Source organism: Trachypithecus francoisi, unplaced genomic scaffold, assembly GCF_009764315.1.
Source record: "Trachypithecus francoisi isolate TF-2019V2 unplaced genomic scaffold, Tfra_2.0 Lachesis_group7, whole genome shotgun sequence".
NCBI classification, from domain to species: domain Eukaryota; kingdom Metazoa; phylum Chordata; class Mammalia; order Primates; family Cercopithecidae; genus Trachypithecus; species Trachypithecus francoisi.
In genome coordinates, this window is record NW_022681472.1 from 78,648,138 (window position 1) to 78,666,566 (window position 18,429).

The following is an 18,429-nucleotide window of genomic DNA, read 5'->3' on the forward strand; positions in this document are numbered from 1 at the left end:
AAGACCGGTGATTTCTGCGTTTTCAACTGAGGTACTGGGGTCATCTCGCTAGGGAGTGCCGGACAATCGGTGCTGGTCAGCTGCTGCAGCCTGACCAGCGTGAGCTGAAGCAGGGCGAGGCATCGCCTCACCTGGAAGCGCAAGGGGGAAGGAAATCCGTTTTCCTAGCCAGGGGAACTGAGACACACAACACCTGGAAAATCGGGTAACTCCCACCCCAATACTGCGCTTTAAGGAAACAGGCACACCAGGAGAATATATCCCACACCTGGCCGGGAGGGTCCCACGCCCACGGAGCCTCCCTCACTGCTAACACAGCCGTCTGCGGCGATCTATCCGCAAGGCAGCAGCGAGGCTGGGGGAGGGGCGCCCGCCATTGCTGAGGCTTAAGTAGGTAAACAAAGCCGCTGGGAAGCTCGAACTGGGTGGAGCTCACAGCAGCTCAAGGAAGCCTGCCTGTCTCTGTAGACTACCTCTGCGGACAGCGCACAGCTGCAGCCCATTAGGGGAAAGAGCGGGGGCGGTGCAGACGCGAACGACTCTGTCTGACAGCTTTGGGGAGAGCCGTGGATCTCCTAACGCGGAGGTTGAGATCCGAGAACGGACAGACTGCCTGCTCAGGTGGGTCCCTGACCCCTGAGTAGCCTAGCTGGGAGACATCCCCCACTAGGGGCAGTCTGACACCCCACACCTCACAGGGTGGCGTCACCCCTGAGAGGAAACTTCCAAAGAAAGAATCAGACAGGTACACTCGCTGTTCAGCAATATTCTATCTTCGGCAACCTCTGCTGCTGATACCCAGGCAAACAGGGTCTGGAGTGGACCTCAAGCAATCTCCAACAGACCAACAGACAGTCCTTCTGACTGTCAGACGGAAAACTATCAAACAGGAAGGACACCTATACCAAAACCCCATCCGTACGTCACCATCATCAAAGTCCAGAGACAGATAAAACCACAAAGATGGGGAAGAAGCAGGGCAGAAAAGCTGGAAATTCAAAAAATAAGAGCGCATCTCCCCCTGCAAAGGAGCGCAGCCCATCGCCAGCAACGGATCAAAGCTGGTCAGAGAATGACTTTGACGAGATGAGAGAAGAAGGCTTCACTCCATCAAACCTCTCAGAGCTAAAGGAGGAATTACGTACCCAGCGCAAAGAAACTAAAAATCTTGAAAAAAAGTGGAAGAATTGACAGCTAGATTAATTAATGCAGAGAAGATCATAAACGAAATGACAGAGATGAAAACCATGACACGAGAAATACGTGACAAATGCACAAGCTTCAGTAACCGACTCGATCAACTGGAAGAAAGAGTATCAGCGATTGAGGATCAAATGAATGAAATGAAGCGAGAAGAGAAACCAAAAGAAAAAAAGAAAAAGAAATGAACAAAGCCTGCAAGAAGTATGGGATTATGTAAAAAGACCAAATCTACGTCTGATTGGGGTGCCTGAAAGTGAGGGGGAAAATGGAACCAAGTTGGAAAACACTCTTCAGGATATCATCCAGGAGAACTTCCCCAACCTAGTAGGGCAGGCCAACATTCAAATTCAGGAAATACAGAGAACGCCACAAAGATACTCCTCCAGAAGAGCAACTCCAAGACACATAATTGCCAGATTCACCAAAGTTGAAATGAAGGAAAAAATCTTAAGGGCAGCCAGAGAGAAAGGTCGGGTTACCCACAAAGGGAAGCCCATCAGAATAACAGCAGACCTCTCGGCAGAAACTCTACAAGCCAGAAGAGAGTGGGGGCCAATATTCAACGTTCTTAAAGAAAAGAATTTTAAACCCAGAATTTCATATCCAGCCAAACTAAGCTTCATCAGTGAAGGAGAAATAAAATCCTTTACAGATAAGCAAATGCTTAGAGATTTTGTCACCACCAGGCCTGCCTTACAAGAGACCCTGAAGGAAGCCCTAAACATGGAAAGGAACAAGCGGTACCAGCCATTGCAAAAACATGCCAAAATGTAAAGACCATCGAGGCTAGGAAGAAACTGCATCAACTAACGAGCAAAATAACCAGTTAATATCATAATGACAGGATCAAGTTCACACATAACAATATTAACCTTAAATGTCAATGGACTAAATGCTCCAATTAAAAGACACAGACTGGCAAACTGGATCAAGAGTCAAGACCCATCAGTCTGCTGTATTCAGGAGACCCATCTCACATGCAGAGACATACATAGGCTCAAAATAAAGGGATGGAGGAAGATCTACCAAGCAAATGGAGAACAAAAAAAAGCAGGGGTTGCAATCCTAGTCTCTGATAAAACAGACTTTAAACCATCAAAGATCAAAAGAGACAAAGAAGGCCATTACATCATGGTAAAGGGATCAATTCAACAGGAAGAGCTAACTCTCCTAAATATCTATGCACCCAATACAGGAGCACCCAGATTCATAAAGCAAGTCCTTAGAGACCTACAAAGAGACTTAGACTCCCATACAATAATAATGGGAGACTTCAACACTCCACTGTCAACATTAGACAGATCAACGAGACAGAAAGTTAACAAGGATATCCAGGAATTGAACTCATCTCTGCACCAAGCGGACCTAATAGACATCTATAGAACTCTCCACCCCAAATCAACAGAATATACATTCTTCTCAGCACCACATCGCACTTATTCCAAAATTGACCACATAATTGGAAGTAAAGCACTCCTCAGCAAATGTACAAGAACAGAAATTATAACAAACTGTCTCTCAGACCACAGTGCAATCAAACTAGAACTCAGGACTAAGAAACTCAATCAAACCGCTCAACTACATGGAAACTGAACAACCTGCTCCTGAATGACTACTGGGTACATAACGAAATGAAAGCAGAAATAAAGATGTTCTTTGAAACCAATGAGAACAAAGATACAACATACCAGAATCTCTGGGACACATTTAAAGCAGTGTGTAGAGGGAAATTTATAGCACTAAATGCCCACAAGAGAAAGCAGGAGAGATCTAAAATTGACACTCTAACATCACAATTAAAAGAACTAGAGAGGCAAGAGCAAACACATTCAAAAGCTAGCAGAAGGCAAGAAATAACTAAGATCAGAGCAGAACTGAAGGAGATAGAGACACAAAAAACCCTCCAAAAAATCAATGAATCCAGGAGTTGGTTTTTTGAAAAGATCAACAAAATTGACAGACCGCTAGCTAGACTAATAAAGAAGAAAAGAGAGAGGAATCAAATAGACGCAATAAAAAATGATAAAGGGGATATCACCACCGACCCCACAGAAATACAAACTACCATCAGAGAATACTATAAACACCTCTACGCAAATCAACTAGAAAATCTAGAAGAAATGGATAATTTCCTGGACACTTACACTCTCCCAAGACTAAACCAGGAAGAAGTTGAATCCCTGAATAGACCAATAGCAGGCTCTGAAATTGAGGCAACAATTAATAGCCTACCCACCAAAAAAGTCCAGGACCAGATGGATTCACAGCTGAATTCTACCAGAGGTACAAGGAGGAGCTGGTACCATTCCTTCTGAAACTATTCCAATCAATAGAAAAAGAGGGAATCCTCCCTAACTCTTTTTATGAGGCCAACATCATCCTGATACCAAAGCCTGGCAGAGACACAACAAAAAAGAGAATTTTAGACCAATATCCCTGATGAACATCGATGCAAAAATCCTCAATAAAATACTGGCAAACCGGATTCAGCAGCACATCAAAAAGCTTATCCACCATGATCAAGTGGGCTTCATCCCTGGGATGCAAGGCTGGTTCAACATTCGCAAATCAATAAACGTAATCCAGCATATAAACAGAACCAAAGACAAGAACCACATGATTATCTCAATAGATGCAGAAAAGGCTTTTGACAAAATTCAACAGCCCTTTATGCTAAAAACGCTCAATAAATTTGGTATTGATGGAACGTACCTCAAAATAATAAGAGCTATTTATGACAAACCCACAGCTAATATCATACTGAATGGGCAAAAACTGGAAAAATTCCCTTTGAAAACTGGCACAAGACAGGGATGCCCTCTCTCACCACTCCTATTCAACATAGTGTTGGAAGTTCTGGCTAGGGCAATCAGGCAAGAGAAAGAAATCAAGGGTATCCAGTTAGGAAAAGAAGAAGTCAAATTGTCCCTGTTTGCAGATGACATGATTGTATATTTAGAAAACCCCATTGTCTCAGCCCAAAATCTCCTTAAGCTGATAAGCAACTTCAGCAAAGTCTCAGGATACAAAATTAATGTGCAAAAATCACAAGCATTCTTATACACCAGTAACAGACAAGCAGAGAGCCAAATCAGGAATGAACTTCCATTCACAATTGCTTCAAAGAGAATCAAATACCTAGGAATCCAGCTTACAAGGGATGTAAAGGACCTCTTCAAGGAGAACTACAAACCACTGCTCAGTGAAATCAAAGAGGACACAAACAAATGGAAGAACATACCATGCTCATGGATAGGAAGAATCAATATCGTGAAAATGGCCATACTGCCCAAGGTGATTTATAGATTCAATGCCATCCCCATCAAGCTACCAATGACTTTCTTCACAGAATTGGAAAAAACGGCTTTAAAGTTCATATGGAACCAAAAAAGAGCCCGCATTGCCAAGACAATCCTAAGTCAAAAGGACAAAGCTGGAGGCGTCACGCTACCTGACTTCAAACTATACTACAAGGCTACAGTAACCAAAACAGCATGGTACTGGTACCAAAACAGAGATATAGACCAATGGAACAGAACAGAGTCCTCAGAAATAATACCACACATCTACAGCCATCTGATCTTTGACAAACCTGAGAGAAACAAGAAATGGGGAAAGGATTCCCTATTTAATAAATGGTGCTGGGAAAATTGGCTAGCCATAAGTAGAAAGCTGAAACTGGATCCTTTCCTTACCCCTTATACGAAAATTAATTCAAGATGGATTAGAGACTTAAATGTTAGACCTAATACCATAAAAACCCTAGAAGAAAATCTAGGTAGTACCATTCAGGACATAGGCATGGGCAAGGACTTCATGTCTAAAACACCAAAAGCAACGGCAGCAAAAGCAAAAATTGACACATGGGATCTAATTAAACTAAAGAGCTTTTGCACAGCCAAAGAAACTACCATCAGAGTGAACAGGCAACCTACAGAATGGGAAAAAATTTTTGCAACCTACTCATCTGACAAAGGGCTAATATCCAGAATCTACCAAGAACTCAAACAAATATACAAGAAAAAAGCAAACAACCCCATCAAAAAGTGGGGAAAGGATATGAACAGACATTTCTCAAAAGAAGACATCCATACAGCCAACAGACACATGAAAAAATGCTCATCATCACTGGCCATCAGAGAAATGCAAATCAAAACCACAATGAGATACCATCTCACACCAGTTAGAATGGCAATCATTAAGAAGTCAGGAAACAACAGGTGTTGGAGAGGATGTGGAGAAATAGGAACACTTTTACACTGTGGTGGGATTGTAAACTAGTTCAACCATTATGGAAAACAGTATGGCGATTCCTCAAGGATCTAGAACTAGATGTACCATATGACCCAGCCATCCCACTACTGGGTATATACCCAAAGGATTATAAATACTCTACTACAAAGACACATGCACACGTTTGTTTATTGCGGCACTATTCACAATAGCAAAGACTTGGAATCAACCCAAATGTCCATCTGTGACAGACTGGATTAAGAAAATGTGGCACATATACACCATGGAATACTATGCAGCCATCAAAAAGGATGAGTTTGCGTCCTTTGTAGGGACATGGATGCAGCTGGAAACCATCATTCTTAGCAAACTATCACAAGAAGAGAAAACCAAACACCGCATGTTCTCACTCATAGGTGGGAACTGAACAATGAGATCACTTGGACTCGGGAAGGGGAACATCACACACTGGGGCCTATCATGGGGAGGGGGGAGGAGGGAGGGATTGCATTGGGGAGTTATACATGATATAAACGTCATGCACATGTACCCTAGAACTTAAAGTATAATAAAAAAAAAAAAAAAAAAAAAAAAAAAAAAAAAAAAAAAAAAAAAATAAATGAATGAATACATGAAAAGCATCAGAACATTCCCTGGCACAGGGTAAGTGCTATATAAATGTTAGTTGTTATTATCGTTGTTGTTATGAGGATTAAATGAATAAATGGAAAGTGTTTAGAACAGTGTCTGACGCATAGTAACCCTGTATACATATTATCCATTATTAAAACTACCAATATTTCATTCACTCAACAAGTATTTATTACCTCTTCTGTGCCAGGCCAACGTCTCATTCTAGACAAGCAGTATCCAACAGAAATGTAATGTAAGCCATGTATGTGAGCCAAGTATGTAACTTTAAATTTTCTAGTAGTGACATAAACAATAAAATTAAATAATAAAATTACTTTTAGTAAAAAAAAAAAAAAAAAAAAAAAAAAAAAAAAAAAAAAAAAAAAAAAAAAAAAACATGACCTTTCTCTTACATTTGGGATTGCTTCCATGTTGGCATTTCAATGCCTTTTAACGAAAATTGGTATAGTTAGGTCATTTTACAGAAAGACAAGCTTCCTTAGGCTATGCCATCTGGGTTACACGTGTTGATGTGATATTTATTTACCCATCAAAGGTGAGTGCAGGGCTGGGTAGGAGCTAGGAGACCTGACTTGAAGGCCCTTCAATATGTTGTGCCTTAAAGTGGTAGGCACCATTGTACCCCAAGGTACTGATGGTATACTCAGGAGTGTAAACAATGTGGTCATCCTGCCATGCACTGAGCTCTGGTATAGGGAGTCCAAGTGGGGTACTACACCCAACCAGAGGAGAGGTGAGCCAATCAGCTCCTGATGGTTCCAGCCCACGTCTTTCCACGGGAGCACTGCTCATCTAGGCAGGAAATCCGGCAGCCCAGCAGCCTTGTTACTGACGGTTTCTGCAGTGAAACCCTTCTCACTCTGGTATAAGAACTACTATTTGATCCAGCAATCTCACTACTGGGTATCTACCTAGAGGAAAAGGAGTCATTATACGAAAAAGATACTTGCACATGCATATTAATAGCAGCACAATTTGCAATTGCAAAAATGCAGAACCAACCCAAATGCCCATCAATCAATGAGTGGATAAAGAAGCTGTGGTATATATATACACAATAGAATACTACTTAGCCATAAAAAGGAATGAATTAATGGCATTTGCAGCAACCTGGATGGGATTGGAGAATACTATTCTAAGTGAAGTAACTCAGGAATGGAAAACCAAATATCATATGTTCTCACTCTTAAGTGGGAGCTAAGCTATGAAGATGCAAAGGCATGAGAATGGTACAGTGGATTTTTGAGACTTGGAGGAAAGGGTGGGAGAGGGTGAGGAATAAAAAACTACAAATAGGGTTCAGTGTATACTGCTCGGGTGATGGGTGCACTGAAATCTCACAAATGACCACTGAAGAACTTACTCATGTAACCAAATACCACCTGCTCCCCCAAAACTTACTCATGTAACCAAATACCACCTGTTCCCCCAAAACCCACGGAAATAAAGAATTTAAAAAAAAAAAGAAGAAGAAGTTACTCATGGGCTAACAGTTTTGAGAAAAACTGCTGCCTCTTGGCTGCTGCTGTCATAAACAGGAGGACAAGGGTCAGTCTTCAAGAGAAGCTGACTTTTCCCTGTTATAAGAGAAGAAATCAGTGTAGGGACGTGCCTGGGCCAGAAGGGCAGGAATGGTGATTTCTGGTGGCGAACCAGAGACATAAAGACACTCTGAGGACATTTGCCCTGGAGCCTTGTTTTCCTATTTAAGTGGTGGTTCTCAATCATTCAGGAGCGATTTTTGTCTCCCAGGAGACAATTGGCAATGTCTGGAGACATTTTCAGTTGGCACGAGTAGGGGAGTATTACTGGAATATCTAGTGATAGAGGCCAGGATTCTGCTAAACATCCTACAATAATGCATAGAACAGACAGCACCATCTCCCCCACCACCCCGCCACACACACACAAATAATTACCTGGCCCCAAATGTCAGCAGTGCCAAGGACTAATGTGCCAAGGGTCTACAATCCTGGCCAAATAGTTGTAACAATTCCGTCAACGGATCTCTTTAAAAAGTGTGGAGAAGGCCAAGCCTCTGGTGGTAAATGGCACTCAGGTACTGACTAAAGCAAGGACTCCAGTCACCAAGGGCAAATTGCTGTGGTAACTTAAAAGGGAAGAATAGAAATGGACCATGATGTCTTACTTTCTTTAATTTTTTTGCAAAGTAACCCAGGTGACAAATCTGAAAGATGAGTGCTGGGATAAGGGAACTAGGAGGAAGAGTGTGAGCTGAGATCAGTTCAAAGTGAGAAACCTGTTGTCACCTCCTGCTTCTTTGTCTGTATCAAGATTGTTGTGAACATCCCAGCCTACACTGGCAGGGTGATGTGGCCAAGTGACATCTCTCTGTTGACTCATTCTTAGGGGCCCTTGAGTGCTGTGTTGGGCTGGAGAACTTGGAGTTTCTAGTAGAAGCGGAATAACATTCATTATCTGGAAACAAGATTTTATGTCCTGGGGAAAATGACTGTCTGCTTTGAGGTTGTCCACAGATTGTTTGGGGAGTTGGAGACCTCTGAAGAGTGCTAAACTTCCAGATATCCAATTACTGCTGTATTGCATCAACAAAAGAGAACTTGGAGGATAAAGTGGTTGTGGGGAGATGATGGCTATTTCTCAACCGTGAAAGGAACCATGCCTTCAGGAGTTATGAAAAATGAAGCACGTTTCTCATTAGAAAAGAATGATCCATTTCCTTCTTATATTGCCAAAGTTTGTCTTTTGCCAATTCAGTAAGAGTATGAACTTGGGATTCATTACTTGCAGGAAAAAAGGTAGCAGGTATACTCTGGAATCCTCAAGAGTTAATGATAAGTGGGCAGATTGGAATTGAAAAGTGAGAATATTGGGGGCTGAGCGGGGCCTTCATGGCATCAAATGTGCTGTCTGGCAGGATTCAATCAACAGTATGTGGACAAGTTCTGATTTGCTGAAAAGGAAACAAGGGGAAATAGCTAAATTTGCTTTGAGCAAATTTCTCTCTCAGTCAGTATCAAAACAATGAGTGTTATTCTTTCCCCTGGTAGAAGAGTTCATACATTGGATCCAAAAAAATTAATTCTTTTAGTTAATTAATTAATTTTTTAATCTATTAATTCTTTCTTTAAAATTCTCTTAAACATTTTTATCTTCCTTTTCATTCCTACCACTACCATCCAAGTCCCCATTGTTTGGAAAGAGAATTATTTTTCTCCCTTTCTTTCTGATCTTCAAGTTTGCATCCTCTTTCTATTTCAGTCCATCTAGTAGTATTAGTATTAGTAGTGGTAGTAGTAATAGCAGTAGTAATATTAATAAATATAATAGTTATAAGAAAGAGGTGATGATAAAGCAATATACCCCATCCCCAAGGATAGAGCCAACCTTACTAACTATGGTTATTCATGGGGTAGGTACATGACCCAAGTCAACAAGAATTCTTCCCTGACATCTTATAGATACTTCGAGGAAGAAGAGATTTTCCTTGAGGCTGCTAATCTGGAGCTATGTGAGGCCATGGAGCTCTCTTGGTGCCTGAACTATCTATGGCCATGCCTCCCTCTTACCAACCCCTTTTGCTTCCCACACCAGGAAAAGAAAAAGCTTATTTTCAATAGGAGAGAAAGAAGCCAATGCATAGAGAGAAGAGAGAGAGAACTGAGAAGATGATTTGCTCAGCCTCAGGGATGAATTATGATTCAAGGGTCTCCTCTTCTCTGCCAGTCTCGGGTTGGGCTTTTGACCAGTTCTGGCCCATGAGATAGAAGGGGATGTCTGCTGCTTGGAGCTTTGCAGAAAGATTCTCCTCCCTGATAGTGGAGTGGTACATAAGGAAGAAGGTATTTTTTCCCTCTATCTGCTTCCTTCTTGCTTGTGACTATCTTGAGAGATCATTGACTTGAACACATGACCGTTATCTTGCACCTAGGCGGGGAGACATTGCTAATACATCCAGAGTGGCAGGACAGAAAGGCAGACATAGCTTGGGTCCCTAATGATGTACTGAACTGCTGAACCAACACTGGAATCAGCTTAATTCAGAGCTCCTGTTAGAATTGACAATTAAATGCCTTTGTTATTTAAGTCAGAGTGAGTCCTGTGCTGTGCTACTTTTGATCAAACACATACTAGTTGTCCAACAAACAAACAAAAACAACTGTGAACTCATATTTCCCAAAGATATCTCAAACTCTGTAGATCCCCAAACCAAATTCAATCTGTCACTGCCTTACATCCCTGGGATGTGCCACCATCCACCTGTGCACACATACAAACTAGACAAGACACCTGGAGTCACTGTCATCTTCCTTTCCCTCACCTCCTGCATCCGCTTAGCAAGTTATGTTCATTTGACTCTGATCTGCCTTCTTCTCCTCAATTCCATTGTTGCTGTTTTAGCTGATGAGGGCGGAGCGTGGCAGAGGGTCTTCATTTCTCTCCAGGGCCACTGCTTCCCAAGTGCTTGACTTGCCTCTGGCCATGTTTCTCTCCAAGCCCTTCTCCACTAGCTTCCAGCATGGTCTAGCTAAAAGCAGCACTCAAGTTGTTACTCCCTTGCCTGGTTCTGACTTGGGCTTCCCTATGCCTATACCTCCTCAACCCAACTCATGTCTACTCACAGCTGCAGAATTCACCTTATTTGGAAAGAGAGTCTTTGTAGATGTAATTAGTTAAGGATCTCAAAATGAAATCATCCTGGATGTAGAGTATTTCCTGAATCCAATGATTGCTGTATTAGCTCGTTTTCAAGCTGCTAATAAAGACATACCCCAGAGTGGGTAATTTATAAAGGAAAGAGGTTTAATGGACTCACAGTTCCACATGGTTGGGGAGGCTTCACAGTCATGGCAGAAGGTGAAGGGGGAGCAAAGTCACATCTTACATGGCAGCAGGGTAAGAGGGAAGCCTGGGTGGGGTGGGGAAAGGAGCAGAATGGGAGAGTTCTCCAGGCTACATTCAGGGTGAGAAGCCTGGGGAAGAAGGCATGGTGCTAACCCGGGTTTCAATGCCATCATCTGGGCATCTCTACAGGTTGAATGGTGGGAGTTCCCCATAGTCAATGCCAAGGCATAGCCCCATCCTGGGCATGGGAAAGACTTATGCTTCAACTGTCATTCTCAAACTTGAGCATGCATCAGTTTCATGTGGAAGGCTTGTTCAGATGCAGATTGCTGGATCCCACCTCCAGAGTTTCTGATTCTGTAGATCTTGGATGAGGCTCCAGAATTTGCATTCCTAACAAGATCCTAGATTATTCCAATGATGCAGGCCTGGGAGACCTCATTTGAAAACTACTGCACTAGAATACCTTACGTTAGACTCAAGGCTCTCAACTTCGGATACATTAGAATCATTTGGGGAGTTTAAAAATATACAGATGCCAGGGCCTTGCACATGAATTGGTCTGGGAATGCAAATAGATATAGGAATTTGAACTCCAACTGGGTGAAACACTCATTTGTTTAAGATTTATTTAGAAGACCGGGCGCGGTGGCTCAAGCCTGTAATCCTAGCACTTTGGGAGGCCGAGACGGGCGGATCACGAGGTCAGGAGATCGAGACCATCCTGACTAACACGGTGAAACCCCGTCTCTACTAAAAACTACAAAAAACTAGCTGGGCGAGGTGGCGGCGCCTGTAGTCCCAGCTACTCGGGAGGCTGAGGCAGGAGAATGGCGTGAACCCGGGAGGCGGAGCTTGCAGTGAGCTGAGATCCGGCCACAGCACTCCAGCCTGGGTGACAGCGCGAGACTCCGTCTCAAAAAAAAAAAAAAAAAAAAAAAAAGATTTATTTAGAAAATGTAATGAATGCATCGATGAATTTATCTAAATTTTGTTAAACATCTACCATGCTGCAGGCATTGTGTTGGTGATGGGGATATAAAAGTGAACAAAATACAGTTCTACCTTCAGGAAACCATCAGTCCAGTGTGAGGCAGGTATACAAAACAGGTGGCTCTGTTGGGCACAGTGGCTCGCACCTGTAATCCCAGCACTTTGGGAGGTTGAGGTTGGAGGACTGCTTGAGCCTAGGAGTTCTAGACCAGCCTGAGCAACATAAGAAGACTCTCCCCACATCTCTACAAAAAATTAAAAAGTAACTAGGCGTTGTCATGCTCGCCTGTGGTCCCAGCTACTTGGGGATATGGAGGTGCTGAGGTAGGAGAACCCCGAGAGGCTGAGGCTGCAGTGAGCAGTGATTGTGCCACTGCATTCCAGACTGTGCAACAGAGTGAGACCTTGTCTCAAAACACAAAACAAGACAAAAAACCACATGGGAGTGGAGTAATAGTTATGCAAAGAGAACCATGAAAGCCTTAAGGAAGAGCATTCAATCCAGCTTGAGGGGTAGGGGATGGAGAAAGCTCAGGGAAAGGGGTAAAGAGATGACAAGGTGATGATTCAGTTCAACAGTTTCAGAAATCCCAGTAGGTTAAACTTCTATTTGGCATAAAAAGAAGCTTTATTGAACCCAAGGCATAGTGTTAAAAATTTGTGCCTAAATCCAAATCCATGCTTGACTTCTTACTCGTAGTCCAACTAGGGACAATTTACCTAAACTCTCTTTGCCTTACTTTCCTCATATTTAAAAGGGGGACTAATGATAGTATCTCCCTAATAGGATTGTTAGGAAGACCAAATGACGTAACACATGTGAAGTGCTTGGTGGCGTGAAGAACTCCAACTTCCAGGGTCACTGTTCACACCCTCAAAATAGCTCACAGTCTACTAAGCACCTTATGTCAGTTATTATCATTAACATTTCAGAAGGTCTCATTTAAACCTCCAGTTACAACCATCACCACTGAGAGTTTTAGTTTTGGTTCTTGTTGCTGTGGCTGTAGCACTGGGAGGTGGGCTTGCGCTGTTGGGACCTGCAGGATTCTCTCCCCTGCACCAAGTGGCCCCAGACTCCCGCGGCTCTAGAATTCTTGTGTTGAGGTTTCATTTTGCATGTTCTTCCTTCTATCAGTGTATCTGTCCTCTGCCGACTTCTTACCACCTCCTTACAATGGCTGCTTTTTTTTTTTTTTTAATCTACCATAGACAAAATATCCAAAAGGCTAAGATTGCATAATCATACCTAAAATGTAGCTACCCTTCGGAGTACATACCTTTAAATGTAGCATACCTTTAAATGAAGAAGGTATGCTTTGGTGCATGGCATGTTTTGACATCAGAGGCCCTTTCACTTCCTCCTACACTTTTGCAGTGATGTTCTGAAGGACTAACTTTCTGGGATAAAAGATTTCCTGAGGTCAGGTGCAGTGGCTCACACCTGTAATCCCAGAACTTTGGGAGGCTGAGGTGGGAGGATCACTTGAGCCCAGGAGTTTGGGACCAGCCTGGGCAACATAGGATGACCTATCTTTACAAAAAAATTAGCTGGGCATGGTGGCACACACCTGTAGTCCCACCTACTTGGAGGTCTGAGGTGAAAGGATTGCTCGAGCCAGGGAGGTCGAGGCTGCAGTGAGCCATGATTGTGCCACTGCACTCCAGCCTGGGCAACAGAGCAAGACCCTGTTTAAAAAAAAAAAAGTAATATTTCCTGATCTTATTTATTTAAGAGGATCTTAAATAAATAAATAAGGATTTTATTTATTTTGAAGAAAGATCTTTTGAAATGATTTAGACTGCTTTCTGCTAGAGTTTGACTATGGGTCTTCTGGATTTGGGATCATAGTTTCATGCAAACCCTTGGTTAAGACCACACTTATTTTAATTTCAAATTCCCAGCCATATTTTACCTGTCTCCAGAGCCTCTCTTCTTTTCTCGGGAATCTGGACCTATTTCCCCACTTGTCATGCAGCTTTTGGGTGTTCTTGGTCCACCTTCATCTGAGCTCGCCTGGTGTTCACCTGCCACAAGTCCCAAACTGTTCCCCACTGGAGACAATATTTATGTTGGCTAAACATTGGCACAAGCAAGTCATAAACTTGGCATGTTCACAAACAACGTGGCAGACCGCTGAACAGATGTTCTAACATTTACAAATCGGTTTTCAGTTATGAGCATGTGCAATGACCATCTGCCTTTGTCCCCAGTGTGCAGAGCTCTTCTTGTAAGATTAGTCATATTCTACACTTCAGTGTTTCTCAAACTCTGCTGCACATTAGAGCCACCTGGGAAGCACTTACAAACCCTGATGCCCAGGACAACCACCAGACCAATTAATTCAGACTCTAGGGCTGGGACCCACGCATCGGTGGCATTTAGAACTCCTCAGGTGATCTCAATGCAGGCAAGTTTGAGAACGCGTTCCATAGTCCATTGCCTCTAAGATTTTAATGTGCCTGAAAATCACTTGACGAGTCTGTTAAAATGAGTAGATCTGAGTGGGCTGAGCGTCTGCATTTCTAACAAGTGCCCAGGCAATGTGGATGCTGCCACAAATCCAGGGACCATACTTTGAGTAGCAGGGCTGTAGTCCTTTCTAGTGCCTGTTCATTAGCCTTGCAAGTAATTTCCCAGAAATCATGAGTCCATTTGAGTTTGTGATTATTTCCACATTTATCAATGGCTCTACTAGGTCTCCCTCCCTCTGTCGTTCTGCCCATATCCTCTAGCCACACTCCCATGGTAAAGTAATCTTAATATCGATCTCACTTCTGTATTTTTCTCTAGATAGTGATTCTTGTGAAAACAACCCAGACAATATAAAAGTCATCTAGCTAAACCTAAGCAGATTTTCCCACTGATCTGATCTTTCTCTCTGTGTACACTCTATCTGCAAAGCTCACTGGACTCAAGGACATGTCCTCCAGGATAAGGAAATTCTTTGAACATTGTGTGATTTGGCGAATGATAATGACCCGGTGTCTTGGTTGCTGCTGCTCCAAATAGGTTAGTTAGCAACACTAGGTCTTCAGTTCAAAAAAATCAGTAATAGTGGCAAAAGAATTGAGGATAGCACACAAGTAATTTTCATTTCAGGATTGGTTAGGATTTCAGATGATAGCACCTTGAAAAATGCAATTTCCTGGCTCTGCAATAATAGATGTCAATTATCTATGGGCCCTGGTCTGTGGACATATTCTTGGGGGACTAAAAACTTTTCTAGGAGTCTTTCATATTTCATGCTGATAATAACTTAAAAATTAACATAAAGCACACTAGATCATCAAGGTGACCAAGTTCTGGCTCATGATTTCAATGTCTGCATTTGTATTTGTATTTATGATTGTTTATATGCCAAATAGTCATACTTCAATTATTGCAGGCTAATGAATAAAGAAGAGTGAACAGAGGGAGATTTAATAGAAACACCATGTATGTGAGCTGAGAGAAGGTCCCATGGCATTACAAGGAGCCTTACAAATGAAAGTGTCTCAGTAGGTTCAATAGAGAAATATGATAAAAGAACTCAGAAGTCACATACCACACCATATTTTAGATTTGCTGATGCTCAGAAACCAAACCAAACCAAAACAAAAACCAAGTATAACTCAAAAAATGCCAGCATTATAGCCATTGGGACCATTTCATGTTGAGCATAGCCATTTAATCTCAACAAAATAACATTGTCTATTACACTATGTTGATAACATACATGTAAACAGCATTGACTTATTATCATTTAATTTATGTATTTGTTTTGGTTATGTAGTTGTTTCAAAGCCACCAGCATTCTAGTTTTACGTTTGTACATATTCAAGTAACTTTCTAATGCAAATAAGTTAAGCCATTACTGCGATAATGTTTTGCTCTTTAAAAGGATTTTGTATTTACCTTTTTACATATATTCTTTCCTTGTGCACATGTTAAGTTCCTTTACTATTTTCTGAAATGTCATAGTGGTCCTGGTGTAGTCTCATGCGCTTGATTTTAAGGGGTTGTTAATGAGACACTGTTGGGAACAGAAACTAAGCCCCCACAAAAGTTCGTTTTTACATTACTTGTAAATACAGTAACAAACTTTTTGCAGGGAAAAATGTCCCTGCTTGGAAGTCATGCCTGATGATTGCTGGTGGCTGGTGGAGGGTCCAACATGACAGGTCACTGGGGGCTCATATTGGCCCCAAGAGACAGCAGGGGTCATGCCTATGATTTGGAGGGAAAATAAAAGTGCTTACAGGCTGTGGGACCTCTGGCTTTCCATTCCCTGATGGGTGGCTGAGAGGCTGCACGACAATCGAGGGCTGGGTGTCCCCTTTGGACAACTGTTGACTGCCTTCTGAGAGGGTGTATGACTGGCTCTGAGGATTTAAAAAAAATACATAAAAATGCTGGTCCACTCCTAAAGGCCAGCTGCCCCCTGGGTTGACTTTCAAAAGACAAAATTCTCCTCCTAAGCTGTGAATGCAGAGTCCAGTGATTATTCCTGGGGTCCTCTGCATCTATCAGAAGTATTTGAAAAGTAGGCTTCAGTTTCTCTGAAAGATACACTGAATGAATGGATGGTTCATAATCTCTGCTGGTATGAAAATGCTATTTGTAGATGATATAAAAAACAATGCCTTTCCTAAGAATATATTTGTAAGTTTGTAAACATCTGAGTGCAGGTTTAATATATAGTGAAGGAAAAACCTTATAGACAAAGTAACAGGTTTCAGAAAGGTTTGGAGTTTTATTCTCTGCTCGCAGTGTGCATGAAATAGATCATTCTTGCTGTGGGAAGTTATAGCAGGTACATAAAACCTTAATAAGATTTGTATCGGAATAGCTTTAGATATACTTCAGTGTAAAAAATATTCAAGATTCAACTCTGATCTGTCTTGTGTGTAGTTGGTTCCAAAAGGTAGTGTTTTAGTCAGTTTTTAGTCATTAACAATTTATAGACACACTATTCAGGAGCCTAAACATTTCAAAAGAAATTTAAAGTATTAAGTCCTTTCCATATATCTGCATGTTTAGAAATAATACTGGAATATTTTCACCTTTCAATCCAAGTTGTATGGACTTACAGGAGTGTTTACCTTGGTCTATTAGTATTTGCAACATGAACCTATGTTTCCCACATAACTCTGAATGGGCTTAGTTTATGAAGTTTTATACAAATTTGCTACAAACTAGCAGCTTTAGTTATACATTCTACAGATACATATTAACCATTTGCTCTCTGCAAGGCACTATTTACCACCTTATTTTACATACTTCCTTCTCTTTAGATCCTCTTAAGAGATTTTTGGCCAATGAGGGAAAAATATATTCCCAAAGCTTTTTTTTTGAGACGGAGTTTTGCTCTTGTAGTCCAGGCTGGAGTGCCAGCGCACAATCTCGGCTTATTGCAACCTCCACCTCCCAGGTTCAAATGATTCTTCTGCTTCAGCCTCCTGAGTAACTGGGACTACAGGCACATGCCACCACGCCTAGCTAATTTTTTTATTTTTAAAAATTTTTTTCAGTAGAGATAGTGTTTCATCATGTTGGCCAGGCTGGTCTCAAACTCCTGACCTCAAGTGATCCGCCAGCCTTGGCCTCCCAAAGTGCTGGGAGTACAGGCGTGAGCCACCGCCTCAATACATTTTAAAAGCATGGTATGCTGTTGCTAAAACCACTAATATTAAAGGGTAATCATAGTGATAAAGTATACAAGTATCAGTCATGATTTTGTACTTTAAATTCTTCCACATGCTAACCAAAATTAAAATCAATTCCCAAAGGCAATGAGTACTTACATGGTGATTGCCCATTTTCCTTTTTCCGGGATGGTTTTTCTGTATTTCATTAAGAGATCAGTCCTCCTACAGACAAAGTTTACAACGGGTTTCCTCCAGGCATATCTCTTGTGTTTAATAAGTAACTTTTGGCACTGAATTTGAATACATTGTTGGGGATGGGCAGGGAGTGGCTCTAGCTACAGATGAACTTAGACTGCCCAAGTTTCCTTGGTACCCATGTTTTTAAAATAATGTACTTCTTAATAAATAAAGTTTAGGCTTTTAAAGTTGAATAGCTTCTTCCCACCTAAAAGACTAAACCTACCTCACTTCTGAATTGTTGAGTTATTCTTTCATATTCTGGGTGTTCATTTTAAATAGCATGCCTTTTAATGATGAAGGCATTAACCAAATAGAAAAATCTTACTATTTTTACTAACATTGTTATTATTATTACAGAGAATTTTTTGAAGGCTATACTGCATTACACTAGATCATTTTTAAAATTTTACTTAGCTTTGAATTTAAAAAGCAATATGTACAGATGGTAAATTTGTTTTTAATAGTACAAAAACATCCCGTGAAAAGTCAGCCTACTGACCTTATTCCTTCCCCCAGAGGTTTTCTGTGAGTCCTTCCAGAAGTGGTCCATGTATATTCAGCTATGTCCATCTGTCGGTCTGTCTAGTTACCTACTTCTCTGTTTATCTTTATCCAACTTGTCTTTTCTCCCTCGCCAAATAAGTTTGT

The 18,429-nt window shown here is 41.6% G+C and overlaps 1 protein-coding gene across 2 annotated transcripts in view; it reads right to left on the bottom strand.

Moving 5' to 3' along the window:
- The window catches only part of ANXA13 (annexin A13), a 64,591-nt gene extending 46,790 nt beyond the window's left edge, over positions 1 to 17,801 (bottom strand). The window contains exons 1-2 of one of the 2 annotated variants that reach the window (XM_033202952.1): positions 17,698 to 17,791; positions 16,153 to 16,275 (exon numbers count right to left, since the gene is read on the bottom strand). In XM_033202952.1, coding sequence (XP_033058843.1) covers positions 16,153 to 16,275; positions 17,698 to 17,712 — 138 coding nt within the window. In that variant the 5' untranslated portion in view covers positions 17,713 to 17,791. Of the gene's footprint in view, positions 1 to 16,152; positions 16,276 to 17,697 lie in introns of both variants that reach the window. The other variant, XM_033202953.1, reaches the window with a different exon arrangement.
- Between the last annotated feature and the right edge of the window lie 628 nt (positions 17,802 to 18,429).